At 38.1% G+C, this 25,369-nt stretch overlaps 1 protein-coding gene across 1 annotated transcript; it reads right to left on the bottom strand.

Annotated features, from left to right (window-relative positions):
* Positions 1-8,128: 8,128 nt before the first annotated feature.
* Positions 8,129-11,770, bottom strand: LOC147621652 (uncharacterized). The gene is made up of 11 exons (XM_086824470.1): positions 11,705-11,770; positions 11,516-11,621; positions 11,228-11,432; positions 10,862-11,089; positions 10,729-10,776; positions 10,450-10,575; positions 10,148-10,353; positions 9,504-9,601; positions 8,688-8,999; positions 8,391-8,599; positions 8,129-8,306 (listed from the first exon to the last, which is right to left on the bottom strand). Exons 3-11 carry the CDS (start codon positions 11,263-11,265, stop codon positions 8,129-8,131), a joined length of 1,443 nt encoding a protein of 480 aa, XP_086680596.1. The 5' UTR covers positions 11,266-11,432; positions 11,516-11,621; positions 11,705-11,770.
* Positions 11,771-25,369: the final 13,599 nt, after the last annotated feature.

Below are 25,369 nucleotides of genomic sequence, written 5' to 3'. Positions count from 1 at the left end.
AAGTCTTGGATAGAAGCTGCATGCAAGAATTGCATTTATAAGTAGCTAGCATTTTTAACTACTTGTGCGGGGGTCATGCACATGCTATGCATCTTAACTATAATTTTGAAAGAGATTAGCATCCTTTAAAATTTTCTCAAAACATCTCCCATTTATTTACCCCGTAGTATGGGTTGGAGCTAGGTTAGGATTTTTGGTTTAACTTAATGAAATTTTGGTCTCAAAAAGGGGATTCTAAGTCTTTCGTATAGAGGGGAGCTTACATATATGGCATGACCTAGATGAATCTTAACTCATGTAATGAGTGAAAAATCAGCACATCTAAGTGCTGAAATTCCACAATCATTATATAGTTAATTTTCCTAGAATTTTCCCCTGTACGGGGGTGAATTTCTACATAAGCTAAGGTAGGTAGAGAAGAGCAAAGATTGGGTTTGAAATTGGTGTGGCATGAAAGGTTTTACAAGGAGATATTTCTAGGGTTTCCCTCTAGAGGAGGAGGGTTAGAATTGGCTCACGGTATCGAGAAGGAATGTGCTGGAGATGCTGGAGAGGAGCTAGAGAAGGAATAATAAGGAAATTACAGGATACGAGAGTTTCAACCTTACCTTTGACCTTAGAGTGATGAGTCTATAATCCGGCAAAACCTCGGTGCTCTTGGGTCCCGACAGAATCTTCTTGTTGGCTCCTGGCTTTTTGTGTGTCTTGTGTGTGTGCCTGGGCTCTTTAAATAGGTGAAATGTATGCAAGGGACTGAGAGTTTGATGAAGGCACCTCCATACAAGTGGCATTAGCCCTTTTCAACTGAGGTTTCCCATGTTTGCATGGCCACCTAACTAGGCGTACTCAGTTCTCAAGCACATGTCACCACCTCTTAACTGTTTTCCACTTAGGTTGTAAGATTCCTCCCCAGCCTCTCAAAATGTCCAGCATCTTCCCCTATAATCAACCCTCTTCAGAAATATAAAAGACTTGTTTCTAACTGTTTTAACCTAGAGAGAGAATATTCAGATTTTTAATATTTTTGGATAGAAAATTATCTCATCTTATTAAAATAAGTTCCCCTGAAACAGAAATTCAAAAAAGAACTTTCCAATGTGCAATTGGAATTAATTGAAAATGGGTATAAAGGACCTTAGCCTAAGGGTCTAGATTTTCAAAAAAATTTAGATTATGGTCCAATTAAGGTTCCTATGGGCCAATAGCATCAATCCATATGTAGGGAGGAGATAAATCCAATTTGTAAAAGAAGATACCCAAAAATGAGTAAATGCTCACATAAGATGAAGAGTTGAAAATGTACAAGGTTTATTAGTAAAAAAACTATGAGCAATATTAAAAATATGAGATATTTTGAGTATAATGATCCCATTTTGACACATATGTAAGGAAGGGGAGTTCTTTAAAGGAGGTGCATATTTCACATAAGATGAAGAGTTGAAAATGTACAAGGTTTATTAGTAAAAAACTATGAGCAATATTAAAAATATGAGATATTTTGGGTATAATGATTCCATTTTGACACATATGTAAGGAAGGGGAATTCTTTAAAGGAGGTACATATTTCACATGCTTGAATGAGTTTTAAACTCATAAAAATTGAGATATTTCATCTCTCCTCTCTCCTCATTCAAGTCTAGTTCCAAAAAGTTAGCTTAGCTGACCTAAAAATGGTCAAATATTGACCAAACTGATTTTGAAAATTCTAGAATCAGTTTGTTTGGTTAGGAGCTCAATTTTTCCTATAAATAGAAGCCTCCCCCTTGTTGAAAAATATATAGTGTTTATGCATCGTTACTCTACTCCACCTAAGCCAAGAACTGTGAATTCATTAATAATTCACTAGTTTTTGGAGCTTCCCTCTTTCTTCAATCCCCATTAGTGGCTCCATCAACATACTTAACCAATTGATTGGTTGGGGGCCTCTACCGTGAACAAAGAATCAAGCAAATTATAAGGTAATTAGTGAATTTTGATCATTTTCTATAATTTCTCAATGTTTCTCTCTTCTCAACCCCTCTCAAGCTTGAGAAGCTTAATTGGAATGGTTTTTAAATGCTATTGAAGTTAATTGATGAATGGTAGTGAAGAGTTACATAATTTGATGAATGCTATTGAAGTTAATTGATTAATAATAGTTAAGAATTACATAAATTTTCATTTATGCTTAATTCTAATGGTTTTTATGTAATTTCTCTCTCTCACTCAAGAAATGGTCATACTCATGACCCATTCTCAATCCAAATGAAGCTTTTCATTAAGCTTTTTCTTAATCCAAGATTAAGCTATGCTTGAGGCCAAATTAATGGCTTTTTTCTATACTTTTAGTTTATGTATATTGATGATTCAATCCATTATGGATTGATGATCCAATTAGAGACCATTCTAATTATTTCCTTAATGATAAGCTTTATCCCTTAGAAAAAATTGAGATTTATCAATCATAGTAGCGGAGCTATGGCGAAATTTTTATAAAAATTACGCATAAAATAATTTCATTCAAAGCATAAAAAGAGGACTTCCTACCATATTCTAGGAATTATCATCCTAGATTAATTGAAGATATTCATTGTAATCATAGAGAAATTGATTTTTATATTATGCATAATTGATTTTCATGCATAGAGTTATGCATAATAGATTATTATTTTAACATAAAAGTGTTACTTTTATCATAATTAGATTTCATGCATAGAGGTATGCATAAAAGATTATTATTTTAATGTAAAAGTGTTACTTTTAGCATAATTGAATTTCATGCATAGATGTATGCATAAAAGATGATTATTTTATTATAAAAGTGTTATTTTTATCATATTTGGATTTCATGCATAGAGGTATGCATAAAAGTTGATTATTTTATTATAAAAGTATTACTTTTATCATAATTGGATTTCATGCATAGAGGTATGCATAAAAGTTGATTATTTTATTATAAAAGTGTTACTTTTATCACAATTGAATTTCATGCATAGAAGTATGCATAAGAGTTGATTATTTTATTATAAAAGTGTGACTTTTATCATATTTGGTATGCATAAAAGACGATTATTTTATTATAAAAGTGTTACTTTTAGCATATTTGAATTTCATGCATAGATGTATGCATAAAAGATGATTATTTTATTATAAAAGTGTTACTTTTAGCATAATTGAATTTCATGCATAGATGTATGCATAAAAGATGATTATTTTATTATAAAAGTGTTACTTTTATCATATTTGGATTTCATGCATAGAGGTATGCATAAAAGTTGATTATTTTATTATAAAAGTGTTACTTTTATCACAATTGAATTTCATGCATAGAAGTATGCATAAGAGTTGATTATTTTATTATAAAAGTGTGACTTTTATCATATTTGAATTTCATGCATAGATGTATGCATAAAAGATGATTATTTTATTATAAAAGTGTTACTTTTAGCATAATTGAATTTCATGCATAGATGTATGCATAAAAGATGATTATTTTATTATAAAAGTGTTACTTTTATCATATTTGGATTTTATGCATAGAGGTATGCATAAAAGTTGATTATTTTATTATAAAAGTGTTACTTTTATCACAATTGAATTTCATGCATAGAAGTATGCATAAGAGTTGATTATTTTATTATAAAAGTGTGACCTTTATCATATTTGAATTTCATGCATAGAGGTATGCATAAAAGTTGATTATTTTATTATAAAAGTGTGACTTTTATCATATTTGGATTTCATGCATAGAGGTATGCATAAAAGTTGATTATTTTATTGTAAAAGCGTTACTTTTATCATATTGGATTTCATGTATAGAGGTATGCATAAAAGATATTAGATTTTTATACTAAAAGTGTGATTTTCATCATAAATGGATTTTATGCATAACTTAGATGCATAAGAGAAATTCTTTTATTCTAAAAGTGTAATTCCTACTAAATTGAATTTATGCTTAAGAAGATGCATAAAAGATGGATTTTTAATTCAAAAGTGTCATTTTCATTTAAAATGAATTTATGCATAGGAAGATGCATAAAAGATTGATTTTTAAATGAGATGTGATAATATGTGATAAGATGCGTATGGGAAGTGATAGGATGTGATAAGAGGTGTATGAGATGTGATAAGATGTGATAAGATGCGTATGGGAAGTGACAGGATGTGATAAGAGGTGTATGAGATGTGAAAAGATGTGTATGAGATATGATAGGATATGATAAGAGGTGTATGAGATGTGATAGAATGTGTTAAGATGAGTTAGGATGTGTTAACATGTGTATGGAAAAGGTAGAGAGTGCATTTGATGGGATAAGATGTATATAAGATGTGTTAGGGCGAGAATGGATGTAGTATGGATGTAGATACGGATGTATGTATGTATGTGGATGTGGATGTATGGATGAGGATGTGAAAATGGATGTATGTATGTAGATGTGGATGTATGGATGTGAATGTGAATGAAGATGTGGACGTGGATGTATGGATGTAGATTCGGATGTAGATATATGTGTGTGAATGTGGATGTATGAATGAGGATGTGAAAATAGATGTATGCATGTAGATGCGTATGTATGAATGTGAAATTGGATGTATGTATAATGTGGATGTGAAAATAGACGTATGCATGTAGATGCATATGTATGAATGTGAAATTGGATGTATGATGTGGATGTACGAACATGGATATGTTTGTAGAATAATGAATGTGAATGTGTATGTGAAATAATGTGTAGTCTATATGAGTGAATGGATGAGAATGAGCACACATTGAATGGAATAGGGAATAAGTAATGTAGTCCGAGAGTGGATAATGTGGAAAGACGAGAGTTCGTTATAGAAACTGTATTTTGTGACTGTTTGTAAATGACTGTTTTATGTCAAGAATGCTGGGGAAGCATTTTGACCGTCTTAAGGATTAAGGTCATGAAGACCGAACTGATAAAGTTGCAACTGCTGACGGAGAGTCAATGGAGGACGTCTCGCGTAGCAAGGTCGGTCGAGGTCTTGACCAGCCTCGGTTCGATTTAAATGGTGAGCTTCCGGTACGGTGGATTAGGGACCAAGGAAGCGGCCTATGAGTGAAGCGCTAGGTCACCTGCAAAGGATCCTAGAGGGTGCTGACCATACGGTGCTCGGGCTCTGGGTCGCTGAAGATACCCACACGTGCGTCGTGGAAGATATTGGAACAAGGAGTAAGAGTTGTTTTCTGAAACTGGGCATGGATCTGGTTGATTGACCTTGCTGGTCCTCAACGGATGAGTCCATGGCTCTTTTATATGGATCTGTGGGTTGATCTTACTGATCTTCCACGGAGATTCCATTCTGTTATATGAATATATTGCCGGTTACTATGAGCTAGGAACTATGGAAAAGGCCCTTGAGTGAACAGGTGGTGAGCGTTCTGGTTGCCAATGATGCCATAAGTACATCGATGAAAGAATGACTGGAAATAAGGATTCAAACAGAGACTTTGAGGATTGTCATCAGTGACATAATGGTTTTATTAAAGGATTGTTTTAAAGCTAGTTGATGCTAAGAAAAAGGCAATTTCATATTGGGTGTGTAAGTGGTGTGACTAGTTTTATGTTTGTATGAACTTCCGGCTAGGGGGCCTTGGAACTCTTTTCCTTGGTACCCGGGACAAAACCTAACCAAATTCCAAATTGGATCCCATCACTGCAGTGGTTGGGCGGTTGGCTAACCCATGGGATCGGATGGGGTTAGGCTGGACTGATGGATCCGTAAATCGAGATTTAAATTCTATTATTACGATAGATGAAGTAAATCCCGGATAGTAATTGTTCTATGGATAGGAATCAACGGTTGTGCCTCTTGATGGGGAAAAAAGCGTTGATCCCAATGATCCAAGTGCAAGCTTCTTCCTTAATCTGACCAAGTACCGTTAGAGGTGCAGTCGGATCAGTTTGATCAGTAATGATCTTGACTACGTTAGAGTAAGGAGTTATCCTGGTGGAATCGCCCGTGCTTTTCGGGTAAAGGAAGTTTTTCCGGTTTCGGTTTTGGATAAACCGACGGATTAGTCTCTTGTCCCGATATCCGTGGGTGAGGCCCCGAGTGTAAGACCCCTGCCCCGCGCACGATGTGCTACTTCCACTGCTAGTACCTCGAATCCGTTGCTCGGTGGGAACAGGGATCTCACAGTTGACATAAAACAGCCATTTACAAACAGTTTACAAATACAGTTGACATAAAACAGCATTTACAAACAGTTTACAAATACAGTTTCTATATTAACTCTCATTTTTCCAAAACAGCATTTACAAACAGTTTACAAATACAGTTTCTATATTAACTCTCATTTTTCCACATTATCCCTCATTAATCCACATTACTTATTCCACATTCCATTTATATGTATACTCATCCAATCACATCATTTTCCATCTCTTCACTTCAGATTCCTTCACATCACATATCATATATTCACATCCATATCCACATCCATACATCCACATCCACATCCACATTCACATCCATACATCCACATCTACATGCTTATCTCCATTTTCACATCCTCATTTATACATTCACATCCCATATCCACATTCATCATATCCACATCCACATACATACATCCATTATTACGTCCTCATTCATACATCCACATCCACATACATACATACATCCACATCCACATACACACATACATCCACATCCATATTCCCATTCACATCTATACATCCACATCTACATGCACATTCACATCTACATGCACATTCACATCCATACATCCACATCTATATCCTCATTAACATCCATACATCCACATTCATGCATCCATATCTACATGCATACATCCATACATACACATCCACATTTACATCCATGCATCCACATCCATACATCCACATTCATGCATCCATATCTACATGCATACATCCATACATACACATCCACATTTACATCCATGCATCCACATCCACATCCTCATTCACATCCATACATCCACATTCATGCATCCACATCTACATGCATACATCCATACATACCCATCCACATTCACATCCATATTCTCACCCTATCACAACCCATATACATCTTATCCCATCACATACACTTCTTACCTCATCCCATACACATCCTATCATTTCTTAACTCATCTTATCACATCCATATCTTTTATGCATACCTCTATGCATGAAATTCAAGTATGCTAAAAGTAACACTTTTATAATAAAATATTCATCTCTTATGCATACCTCTATGCATGAAATTCAATTATGCTAAAATTCAATTATGCTAAAAGTAACACTTTTATAATAAAATAATCATCTCTTATGCATACCTCTATGCATGAAATTCAATTATGCTAAAAGTAACACTTTTATAATAAAATATTCATCTCTTATGCATAATGTGAGGTGAAAAAAAGAAAGAAAACCCTGCCTCTACAGCCCTTCCACCTGGGGGATTTTTTTTTGCGAGCTTTTTTTGCCGAGCTTTTTGGAGCAATGAACAAGGAGTCCGAGCTTTGCAAAGGACCATGAACTTACTATGAGCTTTGTAAAGGACCAAGAACTTACTTACATATAAATAACAAGCTTTGAAAGATCAACAATATAAATTTCAATCTTTTGATCCACATCATACTTATTGATATAATTACATATATTCATATATGTAACTAAATTCATGCACCTCATACATATACACATACAAAATATACATATACATACATACATGCAAGAGCTACCTACATACATACTAACATATATACATACATACTTTCTTACTTACTTAAAGGAAAAAAACAATCCTTTAAAGATAAAAAATATATATATCGATCTGTAAAGTTCCAAACCATGAAAATCTCGATTACAAAGTCTTTGATCCACATCATACTTATTGATATAATTATATATATACATATATCTACCTAAATTCATACACCTCATACATATACATATACATATACATACATACATATATACAAGAGCCACCTACGCAGCACTAACATATATACATACATTCCATACATACATACTTTCTTACTTACTTAAATATAAAACACAATCTTTTAAAGATCAAAAATGTATATATCGATCTTTAAACTTCCAAACCATGACAATCTCGAATACAAAGTCTTTTGATCCACAAATTATAGCATTCTAATTATAGCATTCTTCTACATGTCATCCCGACCTAATGAGAAATATCCCAGACATGCTTTGGCTACCTCCATGTCATTCTCTATCCCCATATAGTGCCTTTTTAACTCTTGGCATGCACGTCCCAAGCCTCCACATCCCGCAAAAACGTCCAAGACACTATCTCCTTCACTTGAGAAGGTCTCCACTAGCCACCTACAATGAAATACAATCATAAACGTGCATCTAAGTATTTTGAAAAAGTAGCTATGAAAATGACCAGAATGAAAATTGTCTCACCTAAAGAACATAGGAGATCTTTCTGCACCACCTCGAATGTAGCGCTCCAAGACCATTGTGCGTTGGAATGGATGCTTCTTATTCTTCTCAAAAATGAAATTTCGTTGAGCGTTGAATAACTTCTTTGAAACATTTTGCCCAGCCTCACGATCAATAATAGGGACATGGCAATTTACTCGATAGAACATACTAAGCGCCAATGTATCCACCTACCATAACGAGAAAACATTATGTTTGGATATCCATACCACATAACATGTATACACAAAGGGAAATATTTTAGAGATTATGACTTACCCGTTCTCCATTGTCATACAAATAACTTGATTCCACATGAACAGACATTGTTCGATGCATGACCAATCCAACTTTCTTTCCCATGGAATATATTTTAGGAAGTTGATCCATTAGACTCAAACACACAAACCAACCCTCATCAGCCACAAACAAACCAACAAAACTGAGTGTGGCACGTATCAATGATGAAGAAACTTGATTCCATGAGGGACACCCATCTGTATCTACATCAACAACTTGTAAACCTGTAGGAAAGTCAGCCCATACGAGGCGAGCCACTGTATCGGAGGGAGCACCTCTATGAGATAGAGCCTTGGGAATATTCATCAAGAATTCTTCCACACTACATAAAAGATTTATGATGTTTGGTTTTGGTAAGTACAACTTGGAAAACTAATTATATGGTGAAATTATTCTTTTTACCTATCTGAGCCCTCCGAAAGAGTGTGGATGTCTACCAGCAATATGTGTGAAAAACATCTCTCACCTGCAAGTAAACAAGACAAAAAATGAGATGCATTTCGAAAGCACACACTTCTCAAAATAAATTTGCAATGGAAAGTACTCTTACTAGTCATGTCCATGATGTCACGTTGTCCTGACACCTCCCCCTCTTGAAGATGCTCTGGGAGGGTCTCTCTCTTGATTTTCATTTGTGGGGTCTCCCTCTTGAACATCATGCATAATGTCAAGACGTCTCTTTGTTCGCCTCTCACGTTGCACTTGAGATGATGTAGATGTATGCTCTTGGTGTGATTGTGGCACTCGTGACAGTGGTGTGGATGGTTTTGGGGCCACGCGCGAGGATCCAACTACTGGAGACTGGGTCAAGATTGTTGGCTGTGGGGAAGGTATTCTAGAGTTTTCTTGAGTTGGGGGCTCTCTTTCAAGCTCAGATTGGCAATTCTTAAATTCTTCAAGAAATAGATCAAGATAATTAGTAAAAAGGTAAAAATCCCCATACCTTTTTGTATATGTATATGTATGTAGATGTATATGTATCTATGTATATGTATATGTACATGTATGTGTATGTGTATATGCATATGTATATGTATATGTATGTAGGTATGTATCTATGTATATGTATGTAGGCATGTGTCTATGTATATGTATGTGTATGTATATGTATGTAGGTATATGTATCTATTTATATGTATATGTATGTAGGTATGTATATATCAAAACTTAACAATGTTTCTTTAAAATCTAACATGCCAATTCTTAAATGTAACATGAACTTTGTATGTATGTAGGAATTTGGTGTATGTATGTAGGTATGTATTTATGTATGCATATGTATATATACATATGTATTTGTATATGTATATATCTGTATGTATATGTATCTAATATGTATATGCATATGGATAGTTTACATATGTATAGATAGGAAGGTTTACATAAACATATACATTTACATTTACATGCATATAATTTAGTAGAAAGCAAAAAAGTACCTTTTTCTAGGAGCTCCTCACTTGGAGGCACATGATTTAGAGGATAGTCCAACCACCAAGGACATCTCTTAAATTCCCAATCAGAAACCCCTCTCTCAACCCATTCCTTCGGATACATTGTTTCCGAGGAATTTGGATCTACCCATTCTTTGATTGCTTCCGTCTCTTCGTCCATTAGACCTTGGCCAATGAGTAGCTGCACCCACCTACATGTCCAAAATAAAACAAACAGTACTAAAATATTTTTTTAAAAGCGTATATGTATTTTCTACAAAAATGTAATGGCATTGGAAGATATATACCTATAGACAACCCTCTTTGCGGCATTCTCCACCTCAGGTTGCTTTTGGCCTTCCTTTACTTTTCCAATCTTTGCCCACACCTCATGGAAGGCCCATGGTATGTGTTTCAATCGCTCCTCTTGCACCCATTGCATAAATGGTGGGATGTAGATAACATCATCATATACCAATAAACCCTCCAAAATAGAGTCTGCCTCCCCTATTAGCTCTTCCCAATACAACTCTTTCTTCATATGCAGCAACGTCTTTTTGTTATCCCCAAACATCTCTGAAATTACCTTGTCCTTTGCCCTCCCGGTCATAAGCATTTGAAGCAATTCCGTCTTCCTATTTCAGCATCATACCAAACCCATAAGAGATTAGATATTAAGGTTAGTTTATGTTAAGGGAGGTTTATTGACATGTGACATACCTTTGAGTTGAAATCCGAGATATGGCGACTGTGTAGAGCTTTTCTTTGGTCAGAGCAACCAATCCCTTCTTGGACCAATCATAGTTATATACGAGTTGAAAGAATGCATCACCATTGGATGGGTTTGCAATTATGAGCATCTTGTACGCTCTATCTCGAAATGTTTGCTCTACACCACGTCTGGCTTTCTCACATTTTGTCTCATATTCTTGCAACCCCATGGCATGTCTATCAATGCATGATATAGTTGCTTCACCGCATTTTCAAACGGTGTCTACGTATAACGAAAAGGACTCATTATCACTCACACGATTAAAAAACATTGATAATCCGTTTATTAATGATATTGGGAAATGCAAACACTACCTTCCACACAAGCTGTGCCAAGATTGTAGCTGGAGCATTGTACCATTGCTCTCCACTTCGTCGCTCCAAACTAAGCTCCATTAAAGCCCACCTCCTTACGTCTTCACCTAGGTAGTCCAATATGGATGATTTGTCCGCCATTCCAAATCGTTGAAACATGAAGATCTCATGTGACAATGTGGGTGTCACACTAGTGCGCACCAATCTGTGTTGTAAAGAGTCACAATGAGCTAAGAACTTAACTATGACTTCACAATGTCCATAATTAAGTAGAGAGAGATCACTTACTCATTTTGAGATCGCAAAGCCAATAGCAATTCTCCTTCTTGCTTCTTGTCCACAACCAAAAATTGACATTTGACCCGGACATGGCGTGAGGGGCTATGAGACCAAGCTAGAGAAAGCAAAATAAAGATATTACAATATATTACTTTTAATGTTGCATAAAATCACTCTATGACATTCAAAAGAACATACCTTCGCGCACTCGAGACATCCATGCCTTCACACGATGATTGCCATCCCATACAAGAAACTTCTTACCACTGAGATCCTCCCACTCAGTTCCTCTGATTTCATCCTCAAATCTGTCATGTTGTACCACCCACTTTGGTCCCCATTCTTGCAAGTCTATTTGTGTGACCGCGAAATACATAGAGCTTCCTGGACGTGTAAGTGAAGCTAAAAAAGGAGGAGATGCTTCGACATAACCATGGCAGTCAAAAGAATCACGAAACACCTCAAGCTGGGTAGAAACTGTACGGATGGATTCATTTGGAATCAGCCTGCATAAAGGGACCAATGGGGTAGAGGAATTGCGTTGCACAAAAAACTTAGTGAATACATCACCAAGCAATCCCAATTCAATAGATTTTCCAAGAAGCCTTCTATGGGTCTCCCCTTGACCAGTACTAGATTCAGGAATCTCCGTGTGAGTTGGAGGAGGTGAGCTCATTTCGTTCTCCAACACAAGCACTTCTTCCTCATGACCAAGAGAATTATGCGCTTCTGTTTCCTCTCTAACAGGAGATACATGTGAGGACAAAGGTGTCCGTGATTGAGCTTCCTCACTAAGAGTCAAACAAACATGCCCAGATCTTAGTGAGTATCCCCTGTTGTCTGTAAGAAACACACACCAAGCCCAAGTAAGCATATCTAAAACAATAAAACATAATGTCAATAGAATCTTGGCTATTCACATCATATACCTTTCTTAGTCTTTGCCTGTTGTTTTCCTGCTTTTCTTGGAGCCATCTTCCTTTCTTTTGCCCTGAATATGAGTAGCAAAAAGTTTGAGCTGAATCACACATAAACCCTACTTCATGTATATAGGAAAACATCAACCTCACACACAAACATCTCCTACTAGTGTGTGTGTGTGTGGGGAGAGAGAGAATAGCAGAGACATGAAGTGAAGCCACGGATTATATTGAAGAGCTAGAGTTGCAATGGGCTCTTCTGGTTAGAGTGCACATTTGAGGAGAAACCAATAAACCTGAGCTTCCTAGCTTAATACAAGAGCCATTGAAGGAGCTAATATATATTGGCTGTTCATGGTGGCAGTGATGCAAACCCATTGCAGTGTTTCATCTGAGAGGACTGGTGTTTCGTCCGAGAGGACCATGATATAAGCGTAGTAGGTCGTGCAGGTGCAAGAACCATTATGCAAGCCTTACTACTGAGAAATGCACCCGAACTCGTCTGCCCATTTCTTCGTCATCATCATTACGATGATCCATAGCCAAATGTGAGCTCAAATTCATTGTGCCATATGTTCAAGCAATGATAAATGCATACAAGAAATGCACCATTCAAATGGGACTTACACGACTCTACCAAACCAATGCTTGGACATCCATAATCTAATCGCACGTGAGGGAGAAGCTAACAAGCTTCCTCTCTACTCACTCCATCTCTCTCTCTCTCTCTCTCTCTCTCCTTATCCTGTTGATCTCAAGCAAGAATCAAGCAAGCTGACCTCAAGAAAACACCACACTCAAGCACTCACATATGCAAGAAAGTAACTCAACAAGATTCCATAGCCAAAGATAAACATAAACATAGAATCATGCAAGAATTAAGAAGAGAACTAGACAATCAAGAAGGAAGGATCTCCAAAGCTTGAGCTCAATAGCAGATTGTATTATGAGAAGTGACCTTAGACACCCTCATAAGTCAGTTATATACAACTGGGCTTTGTTTATCCACCCACACGTGTCCTCTTTACATATACAAGACTTACCGACTTTCATTACAACAATGGGCCTTTGGCCATATACAACATGAAATATCTAAGCTAGGGTGGGTGGAGATTACAATTGTCTAGATTTCTCACTCGGAAGCGTTACTATACACGACGAGCAGTGTGAGTGCAAGAAGTTTTGGATGGCCTCATGTTGAAGTGGAGGATTTACTAAAAAAAATTGACATGCTGCACTGGAAAAATTCGACCATGAAACACTCCTTGAATGTCCTTTGATGATGGGGTGGAAGGTATGGAGAGATGCTTATAGTAGTCATAGATTTTCCTGAGTCAGGTCGATGGCAAAATCGAATGCTAATCTCCGAAATTCATTTTGAAGATAGATGTGCCACCCCCATGAGCTCTTTACTTCATTGAAACCTTCGAGGAAAGTAGCCAATGTGTGGAATATTTTGTAAATGTAGATCTTCAAATTCCTTATGCTCACCCATGAACATGCTTATCACTTCAAGCATGCATTGTTCAATGATGTCTTCACTTGGCAATGAAACGGCAGAGATGGTAAATTTGGAAAGTTGAACGCCACCGGCTCCACCTCTTCAAACGCCACCGGCTCCATGGCCTCTCTTCCAGCAAGTCCACTCCCCCGGCAGAGCCTGGGGATGGTCTACGCTAGCGCAGACCATCCCCAGGCTCTGCCGGGGGAGTGGACTTGCTGGAAGAGAGGCCATGGAGGTGGAGCCGGTGTCTCCTAACACTTAACACTTGACCTACGCAACGCCACAATCTCGATGTCTTTAGCATCGTCAGCGCCTCGTACACCTCGTCTTCAGCACCGTCAGCTACCACGTACACCTCGTCTCCGCCAACGCAGCGAAAGCTACCACGTAAGGAACGCCACCGGCCATGGCCACTCTTCCAGCAAGTCCACTCCCCCGGCAGAGCCTGGGGATGGTCTGCGCTAGACCATCCCCAGGCTCTACCGGGGGGGAGTGGACTTGCTGGAAGAGAGGCCGGAGCCGGTGTCTCCTAACACTTAACACTTGACCTACGCAACGCCACAATCTCGATGTCTTCAGCACCGTCAGCGCCTCGTACACCTCGTCTTCAGCACCGTCAGCTACCACGTACACCTCCTCTCCGCCAACGCAGCGAAAGCTACCACGTAAGGAACGCCACCGGTTCCACCTGGCCTCTACTCCAGCAAGTCCACTCCCCCGGCAGAGCCTGGGGATGGTCTGCGCTAGCGCAGACCATCCCCAGGCTCTGCCGGGGGAGTGGACTAGCTAGAGAGGAGGCCATGGAGGTGGAGCCGCCGGTGGTTACAAAAGCTACACCCTAAACCTCCAACGAAGCCGCTGCCGGCGCAGAGAAAAGAAAAACAGAGAAAAATCGAGAACAAAGAAAAAAAAACTTACCTCTTCTGTCTGCTTCTGCCGGCGCATTCGTCTGCCTGCTTGCTGAGTTTTGAAAGAATCCTTCATGTACCCTAAATTTCTTCGTGTACCCTTTAAACTAAGCACCACATATGTGTGTGTGGCCTAAAACATACTTAGCCTAAAAATAGATACATATACACACACATATATATATGTCAAAATGTATTAAGCTCTATGTGTTTTATTGTACACACGTACATTTTATAGTTTAGGCTATTTAAATATGTATATATATATTGATGTTAATAAATGTCTAAAAATGTATTAGGCTCTATGTGTTTTATTGTACACACGTACATTTTATAGTTTAGGCTATTTAAATATGTATATATATATTGATGTTAATAAATGTGTGTGGTGTGTGTGTAGCCTACTAGATATATAATCTAATATATTTGTATATCCTAAAATAAGTAAAAGACTAGTCTCTTTGTAAATACACACACACACTAAAATACATATATCCTCGTCGGGGGATTCTTAGCCTAGAATATATACAATATATTAATATAAATATAAACGTGTGTGTATGTGTATTTACATATATCCCCATCCGGGGTTCTTAGCCTAGAATATATACAATATAATAATATAAATATAAACATGTGTGTGTGTGTATTTACAAAGAGATAAGCCTTTTATTAAAATAACACTTAGAATCAATAAATGTTTATATTTGTGTATTTTTTTATATATTTGTAGATACATATACATTTGTATATTTTTTATTAAAAAATTTTATCGTGGTCATTCTCAATCGTGATTGCTCCACCTTGTTTTATCATTTCAACCACCTACATTCTCAACCGTGATTGCTCCACCTTGTTTTATCATTTCAACCTCCTTCATTCTCAATCGTGATTGCTCCACCTGTTCCTTCGTTTTTATATTTTCATTCCACATTTTCGTCTCTCCTGTCCTTTCTGTTTCACATTTTCGTCTCTCCTGTCCTTTCTGCATCTTCATATTGCCTTCCCTATGGAGCACACTGTTACCTTTGAGTGGGAGCTTGATGGCTGTAGCAAAAAATCTCAAACTTTAATACTTCTCCACCAGACCACGCTTGTCAGTCACCACGGATATCTACAAGGGTTTTTGCCTTCTTCACACGCCCTTTCTGGAGTGAAAGCTACTAGGACCGATGGAAGCCTACAGGAAATCATCGCTCATTATGATATGGAGGGCAATAAAAACTATCTCATAGATATTTCTCGAAGTAAAACATATATGCTACAATGTAGTCCTCTTTGTGCTGCTGATAGTCTTGATTCTAGTGCTGACGACATTGCCCAAGATGTCCGACATTTGGAGAGTTCAGTGGATAAAGAATTAGGGATACAAAACACCCATGTTCATATCTCGAGCTCCTCCTCTGGGAGTGACTTGAATGGCTCAGCAACTATTTTGCAACCAGGTGAAGGCACAAGCAATCCAAAAGGTTCAAAGCACAAGATCTCTGAAGATGAATGTATTGCTTCAGAGAGTATACTTTCGGTTCTTCGTAAGAAGGAGCAACCTTCTCTTCTGCGTTCATTGTTGGAAAAAGTTACTCGAGTCATCCAAGTCCAGGAGGTGCCAAGACATTATGATGGTGATTCCATCCTAGAGTTTCCACCAACATATGGCAAAATAGGAAATATGGATGGAATGGAGCAAAAATATGATGGTCACCTATGGACACGTCCAGTAACATCAAACATGTCTGTAAGTTGTACCGTGTGTATTAGCTATTGTGTTGGTACTTTGGAGTGCCATAGACTCAGCTGTCCTTTTTACTTGAACAATAAAAGGTATAACAACACCTTCTTTCATGGACATCTGACAAAAAACATTGCAATTGGACTTTTGACAGAGGATGAGAAATCTAAAATAGTTTGTCACTTTTGTCGCAAAACTGCACATTGTGTGCAAGTGTGTAGATGTATTGTGTATTACGTAATGCCTCATGACACAACTATTACAAGAATGATGCTCCACACTGGGTTGCATGAACATCCAGTTCAGCCAGGAACTTCAAGGTCAATGTTGGAGCGCGTGAAAATGTTTGTTTCTCAAGTGCTAAAAACCCAGAGAAGTGCTGGTCCTCGAAAAATACAGATGGATATTGTGAAGGATATGCTATTTTCCTCCATGATGAATCAAAATGATGAGCTACCTACAAGTATTGGGGATCATGAGCTCTGCAATTTTTTGGAGGAGTTGAGTCCTCTTGTGGAAAACCAGAGGTGAGTATTCACTCTATAACTTAATTATATTTGGAAGTATTTTTCTACATTCGGTCTTCTCTTTATTGTGAAATTATGTTTTTTAGGTTTAGACGCATTGTATCCCAGGAGAAAAGAAAATTGATGCCAGCAGGAGAGGGCTTTGATAGCATCCTTCTTATACAGAGAAGATCTCGCTATTCATTTATACAAGGTAGCCGTTTCCCAGGACAAGGTGGCCCTGATGACAAATGTTATGTCTTTAAGATGTCTTTGCGAGGACCAGCATCAGGCATGGACTTGGTGAATCGCATGCGGTGTGACAGTGGAGGTGACTTGTCAAAATCCTGGGTTTTGTTTGATCACACTCATCGAGTTTTTGGTTGGTCAACAATGGCTTGTCATGTTTACGACCCAAGGTGAGACTACGTACTCCAATTTTTTCATTTCTTTCATTAACCTTGAATGATAGCTGACTGAAAAAATTATCTCCAAAATCTTATAGTGTTCAAGAGCTGTTGACAATTGCCACATGCGAAATGAAGGAGGAGGATACAAAAAGCCAAGTACTATTTTGGGAAATGCTGAATAGCACAATGGAGCAATGCGGTTATGCACCCGCACACTTCTATGGGTTTATGGCTGATGAAGCAGGGTCTAATTGGTGTGCAGTTAGGACCGTTTTCAATGGGGGTCCGCACAACATTATGGAGGATAGGGAGCGAACGTGCTTATTCCATTGGAAACAAAGTTTGATGAAGCATGCTAAACAATGCGTGAAGGCAGAAAGTCGACAACACCATATTGACTTGTGTGAAGAATGGAGATTGGCAACCAATAAGGAGTCAGCTTTCTTAAAAAGTAAAGAGATTCGTGAGTGGTGGAGAAATGGACATGTTCATGAGGGAAAACTATCAGTGATGGATACGTGGATGAGTTGGTGGGAAGTACGAATAGCACATTGGGGCAACCTCATGTCAAGGGTGAGAAATTTTATGGAGAACTGATATGTTGTATGGATGCATTTGCATTGGAGTCAATTTTATGAATTCTTGTATGAAACCTCTTGTGTGCAGGTGGTCTTAAGCTCGGTGGATTTAGCACAAACCCCTCGAACAAACTTATCTGAAAGTGTACATGGGAGTTGGCTTGCTGGTAAAGGATACAAGGAAAAGGTTAGCTTGTATGATGCGTGCATTTCAGATATGGCAAACGCTTTACTACAAAGTGCAAAGCAATATGCATATCAGATGGGGAAGCACAAAGGTGAGGGACCAAGCTTGAGCAAGTTGCTGGACAGGGTAGCAGCAAGGTCAAGACTGACACCACCACAAGTGGCTCGCATGGTCCATGAAACAGTAGCTAATACTCCTATGTATGAGGAATCAAGGCCTCTACATGGGGATAAGGAGACTATTCAATGGAAGAGGGTGAGGACAATGGAAGTAGACCAATGCTCACATCGTCCAGGTTATGTCATGCAGAGCAGACATCGTCAAAATCGGGGAACAGCAAGAAGAGTAAGTTTTGGAGATAGATCTAGAACAAACAGTGCAGCAAGTCCCGCTTCAAGGGGAGGACCAAAAAGTCCAATGATTAGAGGAAACAAAGATGTCGGACATGAAGAGCCTAAACAACATTATGGCACAATGAGCGGAGGACAAATGCATGTAAAGGAAGAGGCCGTTGGACGCACAATGTGGGCCATTAGACGAATCCCATTGAACTCAAAAGTCAAATGTTTGGGAGGTATTGATGGAAGACTTAAGTGCAACTCATTCATACAGGGAAGCTCTATTGGAGTTGTTGCCCCTAGCTTCTACTCAGAGCGACGACATCCTGGTCCGGGAGGGCCAAAGGCTCAAATGATGTGGTTTTGTCCTTCAGATGTTTCACACACATGGCATGTAGATCCAAACATAATATACAAGCCATCATACCCAGATATGTGGAAAGTGGATGTTGGGACCAACATAACCAGCCAAGAGGTAGATAAATTAGTAAAGGTAGGGTTCAAGTTAGATGTTACTCATGAAGAACCTTTTGTGTTGGGGGTGGGAGAAACGTCCACACAAGCAGCGGGCAACAAAGAAAGTGACAAGAGGCCACATGATGCTACACAGAATACAAAGAGATCAACCAAGTGGAGGCATTGGATTTCCAAAGAAGCAGAAAAGAGGATTGGTAGTGCCGAGGCCATGACAGCGACAGTCCTTAATGAGAGTGCAATGCAGCCATCCCCCTACTCTATTTTTCATTTGGCATGTGAGAGTGGAGAGGACTATTTTATACACATCAAGGTACAACCTTGGTGTACATGTCCTGATTTCATGCAAAGAGAATCTAGAGGAAAGTCTTACGTTGCATGTAAGCATATCTATTTTGTCTTCTTGCGAGTTTTGGGATTACATAAGAATGAGGATATGGTAATGCATCAACCGACACTATCACCAGAGGAAGTGGACAATATACTATCACGTCCTCGAAGCAAGGATGTTTGTGCTTATACTTAAGCTTTAATCAAGCCTGTTTGTGCCTATACTTAAGCTTTAATCAAGCCTCTCATGTTTGTGCCTACTTAAGCTTTAATCAAGCCTTCCATGTTTGTGCTTACTTAAGCTTGTAAGGAAATGTGAAGTCAATCTTTTTGTAACAAAATTTGAACCAATATTATTTTTGTCTTGCTTTGGGATGGAGTATACTGTCACGTACTCTAAAGTCTTATTGTAGGTAGCTTGCGACGCTATGGTAAAGGAGTTATACCAACCAGATATCTTCTTGTAAGGAAATGTGAACTCAATCTTTTTGTAAGAAAACATGAGCCGGGTATACTTGTTTTTACTTGTGTTGAAATAAACATTGGAAGAAAGGTACATAGATAGGTATTTTTGTGTCTATATTTAAGTTTCTTGGACATAAAATGTGTGTTTATATGTAGGAAGGTAGGTATGTAGGTATGTATGTATGTATGCATGCATGTATGTATGTATATATGTAGGAAGGTAGGTAGGTAGGCAGGTAGGTAGGTAGGTAGGTAGGTAGGTAGGTGTGTTTGAGAATATACATGTATATATGTATGTATGTATGTGAATGTATTTAGGTAGGTAGGTAGGCAGGCAGGTAGGCAGGTAGGTAGGTAGGTAGGTAGGCAGGTAGGCAGGTAGGTAGGTAGGTGTGTTTGAGAATATACATGTATATATGTATGTATGTATGTGAATGTATTTATTTCTCTTTCATAAATACTTTCTATATGAAAGCTCACCAAAATGTATCATTTTTCTTACAAGCTCACATAAAACTATCTTATCTCCAAAAAGCTTGCCAAATAAAGCTCGCAAAAAAATCAAACCCCTTCCACCTCGCAAACTTGGAAACACACACACCAACGGGGGCACCACCAGCCACCGGCTGGAACAATTCTCACACTCACCACCCCCAACCCACACCAGACAGACAGCAAAAACAGGGGCACCATAGACAAAGCAAACACCCAGCAATTTATATTTCCAGATCAACACTTCATACAAGCTTCTCCCGACACAGAAGCCTTACTCACACAACATAAACAAAACACTCACTCAGGCCTGTCAGCCGAGGATACACCACATCCCCAATCATCACATGATCCACTCGCCTGCCTGCTGTACCAACCACACTAGAATGAACCCGGCCACTCACTCTTCAGAAGGCGCCCACACCAGCTAACCCTCAACTCTGCAGCCCATCACTTCTGCATGTGTCGTCAGCAGCAGCTACACCATCATCTCTCTCTCACTCTCTCTGTCTCTGTGCTGATCCTCTGCCAGCCTCACAACAAACCCAGGCAGTTTATCTGCCTTGCTACCGGCCCACCACCAAGCAGCAACACTTTATCTTTCTCTGTGCTTCACTCGGCACCCTGCTCTGTCCACTGTCGGCTTCACTTACGCGGCCCACACCAGCCCACGCTTACCAGCCTCTCACCTTCCTTTGTCTTGCATCCCGCTACACCTACAACTACACATCCAGCTGCACCCTCTACACAGGCTCCCTCTGCCACCACACCTCTGCTCTCCTTCCTTCTTTGGATAAGCCTCTCCTGTCCTTCTACAAGGCGGGCACACCTTTTGTCCTTCGACGCTAGCCACAGCACTCGAGCCTACAGCCACACTTGACTTTGTCTCACCTCTGTGCTTCAGCTACGCCAGCCCACACGACCAGCTACCTTGCACCAAGCAGTCACCTTTGACGCCTTCTGCACCCACTTCATCTCTACAAGTCGGCAGCCCGTCAACCAGTCAAACAGCAGCTTCAACGACCTGGCGCCCTCCAGCTGCTCCTACCTCTTGTTTCTCAGCTGCGCCAGAGAGCCCCTCTGGCCTCTGTCAGCCTTTCGACCTGTACATCCACCCTCTCTTCACACGAGAGGCCCCACTTCGTGTATCTGCAGCCCTTCAGCCAGCAACGCTCCTCAGCTGCGTTCCACTTGCGCTAGCAGCACACGCCCAAGAGCCCCCGTTGAACAATACGGCCTCTCGCCTTTTCTTCTGCAGGCACTCGCCAGCTCGACACCACGCCAACCTTCTGGAATATACCCGTTGGTGGCAGCTCAAAGCTCCACGCCTTCTTTTCTTTTTTGGCCATTTAATATTATATATATATTTTTTATTTTGCCTAAGATGGCCACCCTCTCTTCATTCACACTCATATCTCAAACGACCTTGGCCCATAATCTCTAAATTACCCATGCTTCCATACACTTCCACACAACCTTCCGGGTGCCCATGTATACTTGGACACGTACACAAACAAGCGACCGAGTGCTGATATATCAACTCAAGCTGACCATGTTCCAGACAGGCTTGCACAACAGCCCAAAACAAAAGTATCCACACTGTACACCTGGCAACTCCTTCAAAACCAACCTCTTCACAACTCCCACGCATCCATATGTACACGAGCCCAGAATACCACTCAGAAAAACGCCTGACACATACCTCTATGCATGAAATTCAATTATGCTAAAAGTAACACTTTTATAATAAAATATTCATCTCTTATGCATACCTCTATGCATGAATTTCAATTATGCTAAAAGTAACACTTTTATAATAAAGTATTCATCTCTTATGCATACCTCTATGCATGAAATTCAATTATGCTAAAAGTAACACTTTTATAATAAAATATTCATCTCTTATGCATACCTCTATGCATGAAATTCAATTATGCTAAAAGTAACACTTTTATAATAAAATATTCATCTCTGATGCATACGTCTATGCATGAATTTCAATTATGCTAAAAGTAACACTTTTATAATAAAATATTCATCTCTTATGCATACCTCTATGCATGAAATTCAATTATGCTAAAAGTAACACTTTTATAATAAAATATTCATCTCTTATGCATACCTCTATGCATGAATTTCAATTATGCTAAAAGTAATACTTTTATAATAAAATATTCATCTCTTATGCATACCTCTATGCATGAATTTCAATTATGCTAAAAGTAACACTTTTATAATAAAATATTCATCTCTTATGCATACCTCTATGCATGAAATTCAATTATGCTAAAAGTAACTCTTTTATAATAAAATATTCATCTCTTATGCATACCTCTATGCATGAAATTCAATTATGCATAATATAAAAATCAATTTCTCTAGGATTACAATGAATATCTTTCAATTAATCTAGGATGATAATTCCTAGAATATGGTAGGAAGTCCTCTTTTTATGCTTTGAATGAAATTATTTTATGAGTAATTTTTATAAAAATTTTGCCATAGCTCCGCTGCTATGACTGATAAATCTCAATTTTTCTAAGGGATAAAGCTTACCTTTAAGGAAATAATTAGAAGGATCCCTAATTGGATCATTAATCCATAATGGATTGAATCATCAATATTCATGAAATACATAAACTAAAAGCATAGAAAAAAGCCATTAATTTGGCCTCAAGCATGGATTAATCTTGGATTAAGGAAAAGCTTTATGAAAAGCTTCATTTGGATTGAGAATGGGTCATGAGTATGACCATTTCGTCAGTGAGAGAGAGAAATTACATAAAAACCATTTGAATTAAACATAAATGGAAATTTATGTAACTCTTAACTATTATTAAATCAATTAACTTCAATAGCATTCGTCAAATTATGTAACTCTTCACTACCATTCATCAATTAACTTCAATAGCATTCAAAAACCATTCCAATTAAGCTTCTCAAGCTTAAGAGGGGTTGAGAAGAGAGAAACCTTGAGAAATTATAGAAAAGATCAAAATTCACCCTTTACCTTACAAATTGCTTGATTCTTTGTTCACGGTAGAGGCCCCCAACCAATCAATTGGTTAAGTATGTTGATGGAGCCACCAATGGGGATTGAAGAAAGAGGGAAGCTCCAATTTCTTCAATTTGGAGAGAATTTTAGAGAATAGTAGAAACTAGCATTATTTCACCATAACTCTAGTATAGTAAAATTCTTCTCTTTTTTTCAAAGGACTCATGTTCTATTTATAGGAGAGGGAAGCTCTAACCAAAGCTAACTGAATTCTAGAATTTTCCAAATTCAGTTTGGTTGAATTTGGACTAGATTTGGACCTAGTTTGGTTACTTTTTGATTCGGTTTGGTTCTATTTTGATTTGGTTTGGTTCAAGAGAGAAGAGAGATAAAAATATCACATTATTTTAGAGTTTAAAACTCATTCAAGCATGTGAAATATGCACCTCCTTTAAAGAATTCCCCTTCCTTACATATGTGTCAAAATGGAATCATTATACCCAAAATATCTCATATTTTTAATATTGCTCATAGTTTTTTACTAATAAACCTTGTACATTTTCAACTCTTCATCTTATGTGAGCATTTACTCCTTTTTGGATACCCAAAATATCTCATATTTTTAATATTGCTCATAGTTTTTTACTAATAAACCTTGTACATTTTCAACTCTTCATCTTATGTGAGCATTTACTCATTTTTGGATACCCAAAATATCTCATGTTTTTAATATTGCTCATAGTTTTTTACTAATAAACCTTGTACATTTTCAACTCTTCATCTTATGTGAGCATTTACTCATTTTTGGATACCCAAAATATCTCATATTTTTAATATTGCTCATAGTTTTTTACTAATAAACCTTGTACATTTTCAACTCTTCATCTTATGTGAGCATTTAGTCATTTTTGGGTATCTTCTTTTACAAATTGGATTTATCTCCTCCCTACACATGGATTGATGCTATTGGCCCATAGGAACCTTAATTGGATCATAATCCAAAAATTTCTGAAAATCTAGACCCTTAGGCTAAGGTCCTTTATACCCATTTCCAATAAATTCCAATTGCACATTGGAAAGTTCTTTTTGAATTTCTGTTTCAGGGGAATTCATTTTAATAATATGAGAAATTTTTCTATCTAAAAATATTCAAAATCTAAATATTCTCTCTCTAGAATATTTTCTCTCTCTATGCCAAAACAAGCAAAGACAAGATCTCTTATATTTCAGAAAAGGGAATTGATTACAGGGAATATGCTGGACATTTTGAGAGGCTGGGGAGGAATCTTACATTCACTCCCACTTGAAAAACGCGAGATGTCCTCATCTCGCAAACTTGGGATAATTTCGCAAGATGCACGAATATGAGACTTAGAGAAAAATTAATTAAGATTAACCACACAAAAAAAAGTCTCAAAGAGAGTAAGATTCGAGATAAGAACAAGATTTAAACTTTATTCATTCTTGAAACATATACAGTAAAGATAGAAGAACTCTTTACACTTCCATAAGCCCGTCCATCATATGATCACAAAAGCAGCACTCACAAGCTGCGCACGTATAAGGTAACTCATCTATGGGAATAATTTTGTTGGTTATTGCCGCACCTATCTCAGTGGTATGAGGTGATCTAACAAAAGGACCTCTGAGAGACAAGCCAAAAACGGGGTAAAGGCATATCTTCTGATGAGGAAGAAGACACGCCAGTAAGAAGACTCGCTCAGAAAACCCAAGATGCCTTGATCTCATGACGCAGTAGTATCGGGGACCCAAACCCAAGGCTTCAATAACCATGGCCAAGCGGACATTGTTACGAAAGTGCTGCTGACCCCAGGGTGTTACCCTAGTTATGTCTTGATAGGTCTGCCATTTGGTCTGAGCTACAGAAGTTCCCAAGTGAGGAAAAAGTGAGCGCTCATACTGTTCTATAAAATCTTTCTTCACAGACTCGCTTGCGTCTTGAAGGTGAGAAATCATCATGGATAAAACTAATTCCTACTGCCAAGCCATGAAGGAGATTAAGAAGA

Source organism: Cibotium barometz, chromosome 30 (assembly GCF_041138505.1).
Source record: "Cibotium barometz isolate CiBa-2024 chromosome 30, ASM4113850v1, whole genome shotgun sequence".
In the NCBI taxonomy this organism is placed as follows: Eukaryota; Viridiplantae; Streptophyta; class Polypodiopsida; order Cyatheales; family Cibotiaceae; genus Cibotium; species Cibotium barometz.
This window is presented reverse-complemented; position numbering and strand designations above follow the sequence as displayed.

What these genes read in the sequence shown, in the direction of transcription:
- LOC147621652 (XM_086824470.1), bottom strand. Translation starts at nt 11,265, where the DNA reads ATGCTCCAGCTACAATCTTGGCACAGCTTGTGTGGAAG. An exon ending in TCTCGGATTTCAACTCAAAG is followed by an intron (nt 10,777 to 10,861) that starts GTATGTCACATG and finishes ATGCTGAAATAG; the next exon opens with GAAGACGGAATTGCTTCAAA. An exon ending in TGAGGAGCTCCTAGAAAAAG is followed by an intron (nt 9,602 to 10,147) that starts GTACTTTTTTGC and finishes TATTTCTTGAAG; the next exon opens with AATTTAAGAATTGCCAATCT.